Source organism: Struthio camelus, chromosome 26 (assembly GCF_040807025.1).
Source record: "Struthio camelus isolate bStrCam1 chromosome 26, bStrCam1.hap1, whole genome shotgun sequence".
In the NCBI taxonomy this organism is placed as follows: domain Eukaryota; kingdom Metazoa; phylum Chordata; class Aves; order Struthioniformes; family Struthionidae; genus Struthio; species Struthio camelus.
This window is the reverse complement of record NC_090967.1, coordinates 6,645,778-6,662,566: the sequence shown is the minus strand read 5'-3', so window position 1 is coordinate 6,662,566 and position 16,789 is coordinate 6,645,778. Positions and strand designations below refer to the sequence as shown.

General features: G+C 71.7%; 2 protein-coding genes across 4 annotated transcripts; one reads left to right on the top strand and one right to left on the bottom strand.

Annotated features, from left to right (window-relative positions):
- Window positions 1–43: 43 nt before the first annotated feature.
- On the bottom strand, window positions 44–11,747 carry JAK3 (Janus kinase 3). 3 transcript variants are annotated; one of them, XM_068919553.1, is made up of 25 exons: window positions 11,647–11,747; window positions 9,587–9,696; window positions 8,765–8,974; window positions 8,418–8,541; window positions 8,157–8,268; window positions 7,324–7,469; window positions 6,944–7,241; window positions 6,678–6,800; window positions 6,450–6,607; window positions 6,059–6,170; window positions 5,694–5,880; window positions 4,923–5,044; window positions 4,704–4,835; window positions 4,533–4,617; window positions 4,309–4,442; window positions 3,647–3,785; window positions 3,372–3,523; window positions 2,976–3,126; window positions 2,747–2,886; window positions 2,130–2,319; window positions 1,787–1,911; window positions 1,423–1,595; window positions 1,225–1,342; window positions 856–966; window positions 44–774 (listed from the first exon to the last, which is right to left on the bottom strand). In XM_068919553.1, the coding sequence occupies exons 3-25, from the start codon at window positions 8,964–8,966 to the stop codon at window positions 658–660; spliced, it is 3,351 nt and encodes a 1,116-aa protein (XP_068775654.1). In that variant the 5' UTR covers window positions 8,967–8,974; window positions 9,587–9,696; window positions 11,647–11,747; the 3' UTR covers window positions 44–657. The 3 variants fall into 3 exon arrangements, with proteins under 3 accessions (XP_068775654.1, XP_068775652.1, XP_068775653.1); XM_068919551.1 differs by lacking the exon at window positions 11,647–11,747 and adding an exon at window positions 9,896–10,398; XM_068919552.1 differs by lacking the exon at window positions 11,647–11,747 and adding an exon at window positions 10,023–10,228.
- SLC5A5 (solute carrier family 5 member 5) lies at window positions 11,681–16,451 on the top strand. Its single transcript, XM_068919532.1, has 14 exons — window positions 11,681–11,971; window positions 12,099–12,164; window positions 12,526–12,577; window positions 12,694–12,761; window positions 12,839–12,993; window positions 13,197–13,337; window positions 13,975–14,104; window positions 14,328–14,416; window positions 14,521–14,633; window positions 15,257–15,327; window positions 15,588–15,674; window positions 15,791–15,978; window positions 16,095–16,198; window positions 16,309–16,451. Exons 1-14 carry the CDS (start codon window positions 11,681–11,683, stop codon window positions 16,449–16,451), a joined length of 1,698 nt encoding a protein of 565 aa, XP_068775633.1.
- Window positions 16,452–16,789: the final 338 nt, after the last annotated feature.

Sequence of the window (16,789 nt, the reverse complement as noted above, 5' to 3'; positions counted from 1 at the left end):
GCGGGTCTCCTCTCCCTCCCTCTCCGTCTTGCTGTCACCCTGCTGACAAATTCTACTGAAATTTAATAGAAATTGGCCAAGTCCCACTGTGACTGCAGCAGTAAGGGCTGGAAAAGGGGGCAGGCTGCAGGGTAAAGCACCAGCGGCCGGTGATGCCTGCGGGAGGCAGTGCCCACGCGCCTGCTGCCCGGCGAGCCACGCGGCCCCCGCCCCGGACACCCCCTTTACGGGAAAAGCAGCGTTTGCCATCACGTGCTGGGAGGGTTATGGGGAAGTTTCCAGTCCTCGTGGGTGGAGGGGAAGGTGGGAGGATGAGCGCTGGGGCTGGGACCCCCCCAGCCACTGCGGGTCTGGGTGGAAAGGCAGCTCCGGACGGCCACGGGGGCAGCAGGCGATGCCAGCACAGGCTCGGCGTCCCGGGCCCGGCTCCGTGCTGCCCCGGGCTCCGCTCTGTCCCAAAATGGGACCGTGGGCTGCTGCGGCCCCATCCCATGTCCCCGCTGCTGCCGTGTCACCCCCTCGCTGCCTGGTCCCTCTGCTGCGCCCGGAGCCATTAAAGCATGTTGCAGCATCGCTGCATCCGTGTGTCCGTCTGTCACCGCCTTGTGCCGGGGATGGAGGCGTCCGGCCCCCGGCCTCACTCCGGCCCCTCGCCCGCTACCCGCGGGCCTTGCTCCGGCCGTCCCGCAGCGCCTCGAGCTTGGGCGCCAGCTCGCTGAACGTGGGTCTGGCGCCAGGGCTGAGGGCCCAGCAGCTCAGCATCAGCGCGTAGACCTGGGGGCGAGGGACGGGGCGGTGAGCGGGCAGCGGGCCGGCACCCCGGGGTGCCCCGCCGCCCCGGGCAGGGGGGCTCACCTCCACGGGGCAGCCCGCCGGCGCCGGGAGCCGCCGGTTGCCCTTCAGGAGCTCCAGCAAGCTGCAGATGATCTGCGCCGTCTTGTCGGTGCCCATCATGCGGAGGAACTCCTGCAGGCGCGGGGACCGGCCGTGAGGGGGGGCACCCGGGGCCGGCACCCCCCGAAGCAGGGCTGATGTTTGGGGCCAAGCCGCTGGGTCCCCGCGGCTGAACGGCGATGGATGGATGGAGCCACGAAGGAGCCCCAGCCCCATCAGTGCTTAACCCAGGCCATGCACCGCTGTGGACGAGCGGAGCAACTGTGCAGCGAGGGTAATGGGGGGGCAGCGGGACCCCAAACCTGGGGCTTGGGGCTTGGGGGGTCTCACCTCGGAGGGGCTCCTGCTCTTATTGCTGTAGGTGAAGAGCTCATAGAGGAGGACCCCAAAGCTCCAGATGTCGGATGCCCGGGAGAAGACGTTATCAGCCAGGGACTCGGGCGCGTACCTGCCGGCGGGAGGGTGCTGAGCGCCGAGCCTGGTCAGGCTGCAGCATCGCGCCATCCCCGGGGCCACGCTTGCCCTTACCAGAAGATGGGGCTCTGGCCAGGCTCCTGCACCACGTAATAGTCCTTGTCCTGTGGCAGCAGCTTGGCCAGGCCAAAGTCCCCGATCTTCACGTGGGTCTCGCTCTCCACCAGGATGTTCCTGTTGGCCAGGTCGCGGTGCACGCAGCGCTGCGCCCCCAGGTACTCCATGCCCTGCACCGGAGACACCGGGCGTGCTGGGACCCGCACCCGGAGCTGGGCCAGCCGGGGCCACGCGCTGGCCATGGGGATATTCCCAGCTCGGTGCAACCCCCTGGGTGAGTCGTGGTGGTCACCTCTGGGAGAGTGAGACCCCCCTTCCCAGCCAGCGCGGAGGAGGTGGCACGTGCCCCCCGCGCTCCCACCTTGCAGATCTGCCAGGCGTAGAGGAGCAGGGTCCGGTGGTCCAGGCGGTGCTGGTTCTTCTGCAGGTAGTCCCGCAGGCACCCGTTGGGCAGGTACTCCATCACGAGCCGGAGGCTGCGGCGCCCTGGGGGAGACACATATCTGTCATGGATGTCCCCTACGGCACTCAGAGCCGGCCCGGGTCCGGGCCGCATTGCTGCACGGCAGCTCCAGAGCCAGCTGGGCCACAGGGAGGTTCTGCCAGGGGGACTCCCAAGCTAGGTGCTGAGCACTGGGGCCACCCCCTGCTGCCCCGCAGCACCCCGTGCCATGCCACCCCATGGCACCCCGTGCCGCACTCACCCCGGCTGTAGCAAACGCCCCGGTACTTGACGATGAAGTCGTGCTGCAGCGAGTGCAGGATCTGGATCTCCCTCTCAAAGTCCCGCAGCTCCTTGGCCGAGTCCTGCTGCAGCTTCTTCACGGCCACCAGCTCGCCGGTGCTGTCGCCCAGCGGGTCGTAGCGGCACAGCTCCACGCTCCCGAAGTTGCCCTGGCCGGGGAGAGCCAGGCGGGTGGTCGGGGGCGCAGGCTGCCAGGGAGACCCCCGCCATGTCCCCGTGCCCGGGGCAGGACCGTCTCTCCCATCGATCCCACGTGCAGGAGAGGGAGCAGGTACAGGCCAAGTGCGTCTGAGCAGCCTCAGCCTTGCAGGGCAGAGCATCCCCCCGAGCAGGGGGTACTTCACACCCCCAGACCCAGCGTTAAGAGGGGATGTGCAAGAAACCCGCTCACCAAGCCTTGCCCACCCTACGCATGGGCGCGCACGAGGTGGCTCCCTGCAGCGCGCTCGGCCCCATGTCAGGCTTGCTGAGCCCTGGGGACCTGGCAGGACCGCGAGGCCGTGCAGCAGCTCCCCAGCGGGGCCAGGCACCCCGGGACCCCTGCCCGCGCCGAGCCCCCTCTGCCGCAGCCCTCACCTTGCCCAGCAGCGAGATGTACTTGAGGTGGCGCTCCTCGAAGAGCGTGGGGTCGTGGCACATGGCGACGTGCTCGTACCCCCAGAAGCTGTCCCGGAGCATCACGTCGCTGGGGGACAGGTCCGAGAGCAGCTCGTAATCTGGGGGAGGTGGGAGGTGAGGCAGCGCGGGCGGCGCGGACGCCAGACGGTCGGGAGCGGGCCGTCGCCGCCGGCTGCCCGGGGCTCACCGGAGGTGATGAGGCTGTTGAGGTCGCGGATGACGGCGCGGAAGCAGGGCCGGCCCCGGGGCTGGTACTCCATGCACTGCGTGATGAGGGTGGCCAGCTCGGTCCACTTGGGCGCGGGGAGCTGGAGGCGGCTCTGGTAGAAATGCAGCTTCTGCGGGTGCAGGAGAGGGTGCTCGAGGCGTGCCGCGGGGTGCCCGGCCCTGGCTCTTCTCACCGGGCCCCGGGAAGCTGCCCGAACCCCTTGCCCAGAGCTGCGGGGCACGAGGCTTGAGATGAGGTCTGGGGGGATTTACTGCTGCTCCCTGCAGCCGCCTCCACCCTGCGCCAGGGCTGGTGAGCGCCGCGGCACGGCACAGCCGGCGGGACGGGGCAGCCGGCGGCACGGCGCAGCCTCACCTCCTGCGGCTCCAGCAGGCTAAGGGGCATGTTGCCGCCGCTGAAGATCTCCCAGAGGGTCGCCCCGAAGCTCCACTTGTCGGCCGGGAGCGCCAGGCTCTTGGGGTCGCTGACGCACTCCGGGGCCACCCAGGGGATGCGGTCCACGAGCACTGGGCAGAGCGGGACGGCCTCGCTCAGCACCCGCCGCCCCCCTCCAAGCCCTGCCCCAGGGACCTGGAGGAGCCTGGTGTCCCCCGGTGCCGCCATCCCCTGCCTCCAGCCCGGGCACTCACTCTCCTTGGCCAGGACGGTGACGCTGACTCCGGGGTCGTTGAGCTTGATGAAGGGGGGGCTGCCGCTGGCCACATCCCCCTCCCGCGTCAGCAGCACCTTCTTAGCGGAGACATTGCCGTGGGTGATTTTCTTGTCCTCCTGGGGAGGGGAGAGGGAGCGTCACCGCAGTCACCAGTCCCTCCTGCGGGAGCGAGATGGGGCCAGTCCCACGCACTGGGTTGAGCCATTCCCTGGTGCGATAAACTGCCCCGATGCTCAGCCCAGGCTCTGCCTCAGGTCTGCCGGGCTCAGGGCTCAGGATGCCACAGGACATGGGTGTATGGGAGCTGTGGGACATGGATCTGTGGGGCCATGGGACACAGATGCATGGGAGCTGCAGGACATGGATGCATGGGAGCTGTGGGACACGGATCTGTGGGATCATGGGACATGGATGCATGGGAGCTGCAGGACATGGATGCATGGGAGCTGCAGGATGTGGATGGCCAGGAGCCATGGCATACATATGCAGGGAGCTGCTGGACGAGGACATGGAGGAGCTGCAGGACGAGGCTGTGGGATGCTGGCACGCAGGAGCAGCAGGACACAGACGCGCGGGCGCTGCAGGGCACCTTGACTGCGCGATGCCGATGAGCAGGAGCCATGCCAGCGGGTGACTCACCAGGTAGTTGAGGGCGTAGGCCAGCTGCTTGGCCACCTGCAGCTTCCAGCTCGTCGTCACCTTGCCCTCGCCTTGGTTCTTCTTCAGGTAGAGGTCCAGGGGCCCGTACCTGACGTACTCCTGCACCATGATACCTGCGGGCAGACAGGGAGGGCAGGCCTCCGCGCGTGCGCCCTCGCAGGGAGCGCGGCGTGGCCTTGCGGCGCCCGGGGCACGGTACTCACTGTCCTTGCCGAGGCTGACCCCGTGCAGCAGGACGAGGTGCTTGTGGGAGATCTGGCTCATGATGCTGGCAGCCTCCAGGAAGGACTGGGAGGCGGAGAGGCTGCGTCAGGCCGAGCCGGGGCCCCGCGAGCAGAGTGGGGGCACGCGGGGGGCTGCAGCGGCTGCCTCACCTCGGAGCAGTTGCGGTGGCTGCTGTCCATGATCTTGAGCACCACCTCGGTCTGGTAGTACTCGTCCGCCTTCTGGTCCCGCTTGATGCCCTTGTAGATCTGGGTGAAGGAGCCCTGGCCCAGGCTCTCGCCCTGCCACGAGAGCGGGGACGCTAGGGGCGGGGGGGGGGGGCGAGGGGTCCCTCCCCATGGCGCCCTGTCCCGCCGGCTGCCCCGTACCCGCGTGAGGCTCTCGGGGCTGATCTTGTGGAACATCATCTGGGTGAGGCTGCGGCGCGGGGCCGAGGGCGAGCTGGGCAGCCGGGGGCAGCCGCTCCGCACGATCAGCAGGTTGGACTTCTCTGGGGCAGGAGAGCGCCGGTGAGGGGCTGGGTGGCGCGCCGGGCGCGCCGGACCCAGCTGGCCACGACACAGCGGGCAGCGTGACATCACACCCCGCTCCGTGAGGTCACACAGGCTGCTGTGACATCACAGATCCCACTCTATGATGTCACACAGCCCACTGTGCTGTCACACAGCCCAATCAACGACATCACACAGCCCACTGTGATATCACAGATCCCACTCTATGATGTCACACAACCTGCTCCATGATGTCACACAGCCCAGTGTGCAGCCACATAGCCCACCCAATGACATCACACAACCCACTGTGACATCATAGATCCCACTCTGACACTACACAACCTGCTCCATGATGTCACGCAGCCCACTGTGCAGCCACATAGCCCACTCTATGACATCACACAGCCCACTGTGACATCACAGATCACCCTCTATGACATCACACAACCTGCTCCATGATGTCACGCAGCACACTGTGCTGTCACATAGCCCAATCAATGACATCACACAGCCCACCCTGTGACGTCACACAGCCCGCTGTGACGTCACACAGCCCGCTCCACGCTGCCACACGGCCCGCCCCATGACGTCACGCCGCCGCGGAGGCGCCGAGGCGTGCCCAGCCCTCCCTTCGCCCGGCGTCACCTTTGGGCTGCGGCGGGCAGCAGGCCTCGAGGCGCAGGCGGGCGCCGTCGGCCTGCAGCCCGCAGCGCCCGTAGGTCTCCAGCAGCTCCCGCAGGCTGCAGAACCGCCGCGCCACCCCCGAGAGGAAGAAGTTGCCGTCCTCGTCCCTGCGGATCAGGCAGCGCTTGTAGTCCTGGCCGGAGCGGGTCTGCGGGGCCGAGAGCCGGGGTCGGCGGCGGGCGCCGGGGGCCGCGGCAGCCCCCAAGGCGCGAGAGGGGCCAGCTGGGGCCGGCGCCGCCGTCCAGCTCTGCGCCTTGTCGCCCCTCTCCAGGCGACACGCCGGGGAGGAGCGCCGGAGGGGGGTCCGGCGGCCCCGCGGGTCTCACCTCGGTGCACACCGTCAGCAGGTAGCTGTCGAAGTCCTGCGGGCTGCGGCGGAGCAGGTAGAGCCCCGGGCGGCTCCCCGCCACCTTCAGCTTGTTCACCGCAAACTCGGAGCTGCCAACGGCGGGGACGGGGACGGGGTCGGGGCCGTGCCGGGCGCTGCGGCAGGTCTCCCTTGCACGGCTCCCATCCCACCCGCAGCGCCGGCGGCTGGCAGATCCGGGGGGTCCCGCAAGCCACCTCCATTGCACGTCCCTCCTCCAAGGTCTCCCCCAGCCCGGCAGGCACCCGAGCACCCGCTCCGGCGCTGCCGTGGGTGACACGATTCCCCACCCCGCTTTGCACCCTGCTGCCCAGGGATTCGGGGCGGCGCGGGCGGGCGCCGGCTCCCACCTGATGGGCCCGTGGCACTGGTTCTCCATGTTCTCCAGGAGCCGGGGGGGAGCCACCTCCTTGCAGAAGTAGTGGTGGGCGTCTGCCGTCAGGCGGTAGTAGCCGTCGAGGAGGGCGACGAAGGAGCGGGCCTCCCGCAGCGCGGGGAACTCCACCTCCTGGGCGAGGCGCGGGGTGAGCGGAGCCGGGGCCCTGCCGGGGCCCCCCGCCGGCCCCCCGCGCGCTCACCAGCACCCGGTTGTCCGTCTTGGTGAGGGTGACGATGCGGTTCTCCACGGGGCTGCCGTCCCGGCTCGCCTGCTTGATGCTGATGTCGGCGATGTCGGGGAAGTCGCAGAAGTGCTGGCGGCTCTGCGGGGAGGCGGGGAGAGGACCGGGGCTGGTGTCCGCGCGCCGCCCCGGCGTCCCCTCGTCCCCCCGTCCCCGGCGCGCTCGGCTCGGCCCGGCCGGGGCCACCGGCACCCGCGGGAGCCGCGCCGTCCGCCCGCCCGCACCTCGGCGCTGCCGCAGCTCCAGGAGACGCCGCTCTCGCCGGCCACGTGGATGGCGATGTCGGCGTCGGCGCCCCGCTCGCCGGGGCCGGGCGAGCGCACGCGGAAGCTCTCCTCCGCCCAGCGCCGCTGCAGCCTCTCCAGGTCCAGCAGGTACTTGAGCTTGAGGTAGCGGCCGTCCGTCTGGCAGCCGCCCATCTTGCGCAGGGACTTGTTGAAGCGGCGCCGGATGCGCTTGCGGGTGAGGAAGCTGTGCTGCTGGATCTGGCTCCGCAGCCCCTCGGGGATGCACGACTTGTAGCTGCGGGGGGCCGGCGGCGGGTGAGGCGGCGGAGCGGGGCCGGGCCCCCGCGGCGGGGGTCCCCGCGCGGCCCCCGGCTCACCTGACGCAGCTGAAGGTCTCCTCCAGGCTCTGCTGCTTCTCCTTGGCGATGCGCAGCATGTCCAGCACCGCCAGGCTCAGGCACTCCTCCTGTGTCTGCAGGCTCAGCGCCACCTCCGTGCGCCCGCCGATGAAGTCGCTGCGGGACTGGGGACGGGGCGGCTCAGCCGGGCCCTCCGGCCGGCCCCGACACCCCCCACGCCCCGCGGGCCGAGCCGGCACGCAGCAACGCCTGAACGCACGCACGAGGCCGCGGCAGGTATCGGCCCCCTCCCCGGGCAGCGGGAGCATCCGGGGCGGATCTGCTGAGCCCGCCGCCGCCCGGCTGCTGATGCCGGCCCTGCTCTGCCCTGCCTGACCCCGGCCCCGGCCCCCGGCCCCCAGCCCCTGGCCCCCGGCCCCCTGCCCTCGCATCCCAGTGACTTGCATCCTGCCTCTGGTTTCCTGCCGGTGCGCAGGTGAGAGCAAAGGCGGCTCTGGCCCCAGGAGAGGCATCGCACGGGGGTGACACCGGCCCCCATCTCCTTACCCGGGGGCACCCCGTGCCCGACGTGGCATGCCCATAACCTGGGCTCCCAAAGAGAGGGTGCTGCAGGACCCGGCTGGGACACCCGTGCGCCCGCCCCAGCTCCCAAACCCGGCGGGCGTCGTGGCCCCGGGGAGTGCGTGGGCGCAGGGGCCGGGAAGGAGGAGAGCGGCACCTCATCCCGGGCGCGAGGAAGGGTGTTGCCACACTGAGGTTTACACGTACTACACACCCGAGGAGCCACACGAGACCTCAGCCTGCAGACGCGGGTGTCCGGGCACCGAGGACGCCGGCCCGGCAGCGCTCACCTGGGCAAAGAGGTAATCGATGACGGGGTAGTCGAGGACAGCGCTGGCCCGGTCATTCATCAGCTGGAACCGGTGCGACTGTCCCAGGCCGCACCAGTTGGGGAAGAAGAACCTGCGGGGGGGGCAGCCAGGGCTCAGCTCTGTCCCCGGCAGCCCGGATGTGCACAGCCCTTATCAGCCATCAGAGATCCCCCTCCCCAGAGCCCCGCCGGCCGGGACCCGGGCCGGGACCGGGGCTGGCCGTGTGCCCCGCGGCGGTACCTGATGCGGTACACCACGACCTGGCTGCGCGAGTCGTCCACGGTGAAGAGGTGGTTGGGGGGGAACCAGCACGTGAGGTCCTCGGTGGCCAGGGCGAAGAGGGAGTGACAGACGGGCAGCACGCCTGGGGACAGAGCGAGGGCAGTGCCACCGCCGGCGCCGGGGGACAGCCCCGTCCCCACGGCCGTGCCCAAAGCCCTGCGTCCCCAGGGATGGGCTGCACGGCCGGGCTACGTGTCCCCCCCGCCCCGGGTCCTCTTGTCCCGGGGGTGGCACCGAGAGCCAGCTGGCGATGGACCGAGAGGGCGCGGAGCGGGGCCCGGCCGGCGCCGGGGGACGATGCTCACCGCAGGCCTTGGCCGCCCGGACGCAGAGCTCCTCGGCCGTGTACTCGCCGAAGGTGAAGGTGAGGACGCCGGCGGAGTCGGGGGCGGCGCGCGGGGCCGGCGCCCGGTGGTACAGGTACACCTGGAGCGTCCCCGTCTCCGTGGAGGAGAGGCTGCAGGAGCGCTCCCCGATCAGGGGGGTGTCCTCGCCCAGCGGGGCCATGGCGGGTGCTGTCACGACAGCGAGGGTGCTCAGCGCAAGGGTGGTGCTGTCCCCCACGGAGGCACGTCCGCCCCCCGCCCCGGCATCACCCCAGCTGGCGGGGGGGGGGGGGGGGATCCCAGCCGCGCCGCTGGGAAAGGACCCTCTGGTCCCCCGCTGCGGGGGGGATCTCTTGCACGGCCGTGTTGGCTCTGCCCTGCCGGGTGCCAGCAGCAGGGTCGCCCAGGGACTCGGCAGGGTTTAAACCCTGCCACCGGGTGCTCGCTTGCTCGGGGCCGCGGCGAGGAGCAGGCGCTGGAGCCGTGCCCGGGGGCTCTCGGCAGCAGCTGGGGCGTTCGCCTTGCCCGCGCACCCTTCCCTACGCGGCTCCCCCGGCATCCTTCCTGCCCCGGGGTTAAAACCCCGCAGCAAAGCCCGCAGCATGCCTAGGGCTGCGACCAGCCCGTCCTGGGCCTCCCGGCACTTGTTTTGCAGAAGGGGAAACCGAGGCACGCCGCAGCAGTTTTCCCAGCTGGACGAACCGGTCCTCCCCAGCCCTTCCCACCGCCGCTCTCGCCTCGCCAGCCGTGCGCCGTGCCCCGACCCGCGAAGCCCCCCGCGCGGCCGTGCCGCCGCGCTACCTGCTGCGCTCCCCGCGGCCTGGCTGGCGCCCGGCGTCCTCCGGCCCCGGGCAGAGGGTCCCAGCAGCGCTGGCACCTCCGGCGTTGGGCTTTCTGGGCTGCGTAGGAGGCTGCGAGTGAAGAAGGGGAGAGTTAAAAAAAAAAAAAATCCCCTTTCTGACTTCCTTCCTGCCCACAGAGTCTCTGAGCTGCCTGGGGACTTCCTGGCGAGGGAGCGGGGTGACGGGGCCCCGGGGCAGAAAGGAACCACTGAGGGCAAGAAGGGCCCAACCGGGGGGGCAAAGGGGCATCCAGGGCCAGCGCTGGCACCTCCTCGTGCCGCGGGAACCGCCGGCCAGGCCAGAGCATCCCTGCGCCCCGGCCCCTCCTCTCGCCCGGGCACGGGGAGGATGCACCCTGGGTTCCCCCCCGGGAAGGGATGCGGACGGCGTCAGACCCTTTGCCTGGGCGCTGCCTGGGTGCGCGCGGCGCCGTGTGCGTGCTGTGCCGTGCCGTGCCTGGCCCCGTGCCGTGCAGCTCTGCACGGCGGCTGGCGGATGCGGGGGGGGCCCCAGCAGCCACCGCTTGTTGCTTTGCCCTTTCTGCTGCTCTAACCATTTCTTCGAAGCGGCAAAGCCGGAGGCGCGGGACGGGGGGGGGCTGCCGGTGCCGCCCCGGGACCCGGCCACGGCCACGCTCTCGCCGTGGGCAGGGAGGCGCTGAACCGGCGCAGAGCCCCGGGGCGCCCCGGGACGCAGTGCCGGCAGCGAGCCGGGCTGGCGGCGGGGCCACGCTCTGGCTCGCGGCGGTGCCGGCATGGCACGGAGGCACCTCGGCGGGTCGGGGCCGCCGCCGTCGCCCCGGCTGGCCCCCGGCAGGGGCTTGCGCCAGCCCCCCGCAGGAGCTCCCGCTGCCTGAAACTTGGCATCCGCAGCTCCGGGCAGGCTCACAAGCCCGCCCGAGGCGTCCCCGTGTTTGCAGGGATGAGGGAGGGAGGCCGGGAGCGCCGGGCGGCGGGGCAGGGGCTGAGCCACCCTCGGACCCTGGGCCAGGGTCCCGCACCCGTCCCGGGCGGCCAGGAAAGGGCAGGAGCCAGCCGGCGCCGGGGCGAGCGGGCGGGAAGGGGTTATGGGCTTCGCCCCTTCGGGACACCCAGCTGGACGCCAACCCCCCACGCAGCGCCTGACGTCCCTCCCCGGTGCCCTAAACCTGCCGCCGGTGCCCGGAGCAGCTCCCGCCCCGCGGGCCGGCGCCGAAGGGGTGCGAGGCACGGACAGCCCCTCGCCGCCGGGGCTGCGTGGCCTTGCTCTCCCCTCCGGCACGGCAACACCCCCAAGGACATCGGAGCAGGCTCCTCGCCCGCCGGCGCCGAGCATCCCGCCGCTGCCCCGGGCTGCCCGGGGGCCGCCGGCCGTCCCCAGCTCTGCTCCGCTTCCCTTTTTCTGGCAGCTCGGCGGGGTCCCGCTCCTTGTGGAGCCACCGCGGAACGGGCTCGTTCTGGTACAGATGCGCGCGTTGGTTTTGTTTTGTCCTCTGCCTAAAGATGAATTTTGCTCGGCCGGTTTTTCTGCTCCCTCCCTCCCTGCTTGCTGCGCTCTCCGCGGCTGCAGCCGCTTTCGGCATCGCTCTGCCGCCGGCTGCGGCTCCCGCGGGGGCCGTCGCTGCCCCGGGCCGTGGGTTCGCGCAGGAGGGGCGTCTGCGCTGCTCAGGAGCAGAGCGGACCGAGCATTTCACGCATGCTTCCAACCGGGAGGTATTTGGGGCACTCTCCCTGCTGAGGAAGGTCTGTCCCTTTGGTGGCTCCTGCCTCGCCGCCGCCGCGCGCTGCGTGCAGCCCGGCGCTGCCCTGCGCCCCGCGCTCAGCCCTCCCGCCGCGCGCTCCACGTCACTTGATAACTGCACAAACTTTCCTTTCGCTCCAGCTTTGCTGCTGCCGGGTGTCCGTGCGGCTCCGGCCGTCCCCGGCGCCGGCAGCGCAGCCGCGGCCTCCGTCCGCCCGCAGTTGGTGGTCCCGCGCCCGCTGCCGCCGCCACGCTGGCCGCGCCGGGGAGCCCGGACGCGCGGGGGCCGGAGACGCGCACCTTCAGCCTCGCGGACTACGGCGTCTTCGGCCTGATGCTGCTGGTCTCCACGGGCATCGGGCTCTTCCAAGCCCTCTCCCGGGGCGGCCAGAAGACCGCGGACGACTTCTTCACGGGCGGCCGGCGGATGTCGGCGGTGCCGGTGGGGCTGTCGCTCTCGGCCAGCTTCATGTCGGCGGTGCAGGTGCTGGGGGTGCCGGCCGAGGCGTACCGCTACGGCGCCAAGTTCCTCTGGATGTGCCTGGGGCAGCTGCTCAGCACCCTCCTCACCGCCCTGCTCTTCCTGCCCGTCTTCCACCGCCTGGGGCTCACCAGCACCTACGAGGTGGGTCGCCGGCAGCGGGGAGCGCTGGCCGCCCGGCGAAGCCCGGGCACGGACGGAGCGCAGGCGCCGGGGCTCCCGGACCGGCCCCGGCACCCTCCCTCCACGCCGTCCCTCTCCGCGTCCCCAGTACCTGGAGCGGCGGTTCAGCAGGAGCGTCCGGCTGTGCGGGACCGTCCAGTACGTGGTGGCCACGGTGCGTAGCCACCGCCGGGGCCGGCCGTGGCGGGGGGCTTGTTCCCAGCCGGGCTCGGCGTTTTCCTTGGCCCCGGAGGAAACGCTCGGGTTCTCGTGCTCGTGTTTGCCGCGCCGCCTCGTTCAACACAAATAACGCCGCGGAGGGGCCTTGCGGGGGTGCTGTTTTGAATGAAAACCCGAGTGTTTTCCAAGTGCCCGGACACTGTGTTTGGACACGGTGCGGGAGCCGTGGCACGTTTGCCCCGGTCCCCGTGGGGCCGGCTCTGATCGCCGCCGACCCGCGGGCTCCCTGCAGCCCTCCCGGCCTCCCGCCCGTCCGCAGCGCTCCGGCGCCGGTCCTGACCCTCCTTCTCCCGCAGATGCTCTACACCGGGATCGTCATCTACGCCCCCGCGCTGATCCTCAACCAGGGTACGGCGGCGCCCCGCTCCCCGGCACGTCCCGGCGGGGATGGCTGAGCCCGTTTTTCCCCCTCAACTTCATCCGAGGGGCCGGAGCTCTGCTCAGCATCGTGGTTTCTCCTTTAGTGACCGGCCTGGACATTTGGGCATCGCTGCTCTCCACGGGAGCCGTCTGCACCTTCTACACCACCATCGTGAGCGCGGGAGCGGGCGGCCGCGGGCGCCACGGGGGACGTGCCCCAGCCCTCATGCACGGCCCCGTCTCCTGCAGGGCGGGATGAAGGCCGTCGTCTGGACCGACGTCTTCCAGGTCTTCGTGATGCTCTCCGGCTTCGTCGCCGTCATCGCCCGGGGGATGCTGCTGGCCGGGGGCCCCGCCAGCGTCCTGGCCATCGCGGCCAACGGCTCCAGGGTTAACTTCGGCGAGTGAGTCCTTGCACCCCCATGCACGCTGCCCGGCCATCCCCGTGCCGGGGAGGAGCCGCAGAGCTGCTGGAGCAGTGACGGTCCTGAGCCCGCACCGGCCCCGTCGCTGGGCTGCTGGCTGCCAGAGCCGGGCGCTGGGATGGCTGTGCCGGCGGTGCCGGCCCCGGCTCACCCTCTGCCCTGGCCGCGTGCCGCTCTGCCAGCTTCAACCCCGACCCGCGGAGCCGGTACACCTTCTGGACCTTCCTGCTGGGCGGCACGCTGCTCTGGCTCTCCATGTACGGCGTGAACCAGGCCCAGGTGCAGCGCTACGTGGCCTGCAAGAGCGAGAGGGAGGCGAAGATGTGAGTCTGCAAGGCCGGGGGGGTCATGAGGGGACGGGCTGCCCTGGTGGGGACAGTGCTCCCAGCCTGACCCCTGCGGGGACCCTGATCCCGGCCCCCTAGGGCTTCCCCTGAAGCCCCCGCGTGGACCCTGTAACCCCTGTGCATGGACCCAGCACCCCTGCACGGACCCTGCACCCCTGCATGGACCCCGTAACCCCTGTGCATGGACCCAGCACCCCCGCACGGACCCTGCACCCCTGCATGGACCCTGTAACCCCTGTGCATGGACCCAGCATCCCTGCATGGACCCTGCACCCCTGCATGGACCCCGTAACCCCTGTGCATGGACCCAGCACCCCTGCATGGACCCCATAACCCCTGTGCATGGACCCAGCTCCCCTGCACAGACCCTGCACCCCTGCATGGACCCCGTAACCCCTGTGCATGGACCCAGCTCCCCAGCGAAGATGTGCATCCCCTGCCAGCCCAGCTGCCGCATCGCTGGAAGCCCTGCCGTGCCAGGCAGGCGGTGGGGGAAGGGGCGCTGTCCCCCAGGGCCACCGGCCTGGACTCCTCCCCGTGCACGGGCCAGGCTGGCGCGGTGCCCGGGCACTGTGCCGGCCCGGCCGGGCTGCGATCTCGCCTGTGCTTGCAGAGCGCTGCTGGTGAATCAAGTGGGGCTCTTCGTCATCGTCTCCAGCGCGGTGGCCTGTGGCATTGTGATGTTTGCGCTGTACAAGGACTGCGACCCCCTCCTCGCCGGCTACATCTCGGCCCCGGACCAGGTGCTGGCCCCCGCCGCCGGCAGCCGGGACCTGCCCTCTCGAGCGGCAAATTGTGGGCAGCGAGGCAGGAGGCGGAACGGAGAGGGGGCCGGAGAGGAGCACCTGGGTGCTCGTCTCAGCCCTGGTGCAGGGGGGTCTGCGCTCCCCTGGGGAGGGCAGGGGGGCCCCGAGCCCGGGCAGAGGTGCCGCCTTGGCCCCCTGACGCAGCCATCTCCCCCCTCAGTACATGCCCTACCTGGTCCTGGACATCTTCGAGACGCACCCAGGGGTGCCGGGGCTGTTCCTGGCCTGCGCGTACAGTGGGACCCTCAGGTGAGGCCGGCGCTCTGCCCCGCGGCCCCCGCGGAGGGGTGCTCAGGCCCCTCCTGCCCGAGGGCCGCCGCGGGGCTCAGCGCCGCCCTGTGCCCTCGCCCCAGCACCGCCTCCACCAGCATCAACGCCATGGCGGCCGTCACCGTCGAGGACCTCATCAAGCCCAGGATGCCCGCGCTGCCGCCGCGGAGGCTGGCCCTCGTCTCCAAGGGGCTGTGTGAGTGGGGCCGGCAGCGGGCAGGTGCCCAGGCTGCCGCGCCACGCTGCAGCATGCGGCGCCATGCCGTGCTGCACTGTGCTGTGCCGTGCCGTGCTGCACTGCGCCGTGCCGCGCCATGACGTGCTGCAGCGTTGCCATGCCGCGCCATGCCGCGCTGCACTGCGCTGTGCCATGCTGTGCCGTGCTGCACTGCATCGTGCCGTGCTGCACTGCGCTGTGCCGCACCATGCCGTGCTGCAGCGTGCCATGTTGTGCCGTGCTGCACTGCGCCGTGCTGTGCTGCACTGCGCTGTGCCGTGCCGTGCCGTGCCGCACTGCGCTGTGCCATGGCATGCTGTGCTGCATTGTGCTGTGCTGCACTGCACTGTGCCGTGCCGTGCTGCGCTGCATTGTGCCGTGCTGCACTGCATTGTGCCGTGCTGCACTGCACCGTGCCGTGCTGCACGGCACTGTGCCATATCATGCTGCACAGCACCGTGCCGTGCCACTGCACTGTGCCGTGCTGCACAGCGTCATGCTGTGCTGCACGGCACGGTGCTGTGCCACGCAATGCTGTGCTGCAGCATGCCATGCTGTGCCGCACCGCGCTGCTGCCTGAGCCTTCCCTGTCTCCTCCGCAGCGCTGATCTACGGCACCGCGTGCATCACGGTGGCAGCGCTGGCCTCCCTGCTCGGCAGCGGCGTGCTGCAGGTGAGCCCCGGCGCCCGGGGCCGGCCCCATCCCCTGCGGCTCTGCCCGGCCGAGCGGGCACCCCGGCACGCGCCGCCGGCTGCAGGAGAGCCCTCGAGCTCGCCGGGGCGCGCGAGCCGCCGAGGCCTCGGGGCAGCACTGCGCGCCGTCTCCGTGACACCTCGGAGGAACCATCCCGGTGCCGCCGGGCTCCCGGGAGGGACGGGCACGGGCAGGGGCTGCGGCGGGCGCCTGGGCAGAGCTCGCCACGCGTCTTCCAGGGCTCCTTCACCGTCATGGGGGCCATCAGCGGCCCGCTGCTGGGAGCCTTCGTCCTGGGCATGTTCGTGCCGGCGTGCAACACGGCCGTGAGTGCGGCGCGGGGGCCGGGGCCGAAACGGGCCAGGCGCGGGGTCGGGCGCCGCGGTGCGGGCGCCGGCCGGGAGCTCTCCGGGCGCCGCGCGATCCTTCTCCTCCGCCGCAGGGAGTCTTGGTGGGCCTGGGCGCCGGCTTGGCCCTCTCCTCCTGGGTGGCCGTGGGAGGCAGCGTGCACCCGCCGGGCGCCGGCACCACGGGCGCGCTGCCGGCCTCCGGAGCCCTCTGCCCGCGGCACGACCACGGCGCCGGCCTCAACGGCACCGTCCCGCCCGGCCCGGGCACGGCCCCGGCACGGTGAGCGGCGGTGGGGTTTTGGGGCAGGGGGAGGCTGCAACGGCGCCTTCCCCCCCCCCGTCCCCCCCCTCCCGGCTCCTGCCCCACGCCGCCCCTCGGCCCCGCTCTGCCCGCAGGCCGGCGGCGGCGGGCGGCTTTTACGCCGTGTCCTACCTGTACTACGGGGCGCTGGGCACGCTGGGCACCGTGGCCGTGGGGGCGCTGGCCAGCGCCCTGGCAGGTGAGAGGCGCCGGGAGGCCGGCGATGGCCGCGGCGGCCGGGGAAGGGGGGGACGGGAGCCGGTGGCGCCGCGGTCGCCCCCGCTTCCCGCGGCACCGGCTCTCCGGCAGGACGGGCCGAGCGGCCGCCCCCGGGCGTGCTGTGGCGGGACATCGCCAAGACGCGGAGGCCGGCCGAGGCGGGCGGCTGGCCGCGGCCCCCCGAGCCCCCCGCCGCCGCCGCCACCCAGCTGCTGCAGGAGACGGACGTGTAGGGCCGGGCTGCGCCAGCGCGGCGGGCACGGCCGCCCCCTCCCCACGGGAACGCCCCGCTCCCGGCCCCCCGGCCGCAATAAAAGCAGGGCAGCGCGCGGGCTCGGCCGGCAGCGAGTGCTTGGCGTGGCCGCGGCCGCGTGGCCGGCGTGGGGCCGAGGGGGCGGCACGGGCCCGGGACGGGGGCAGGAGGGCTGGACACGCGTGGGAATGGGACACACGGGAACGGGACACGCGTGGGAACGGGACACGCGTGGGAATGGGACACACGGGAACGGGACATGCGTGGGAACGGGACACACATGGGAATGGGACACACGGGAACGGGACACATGTGGGA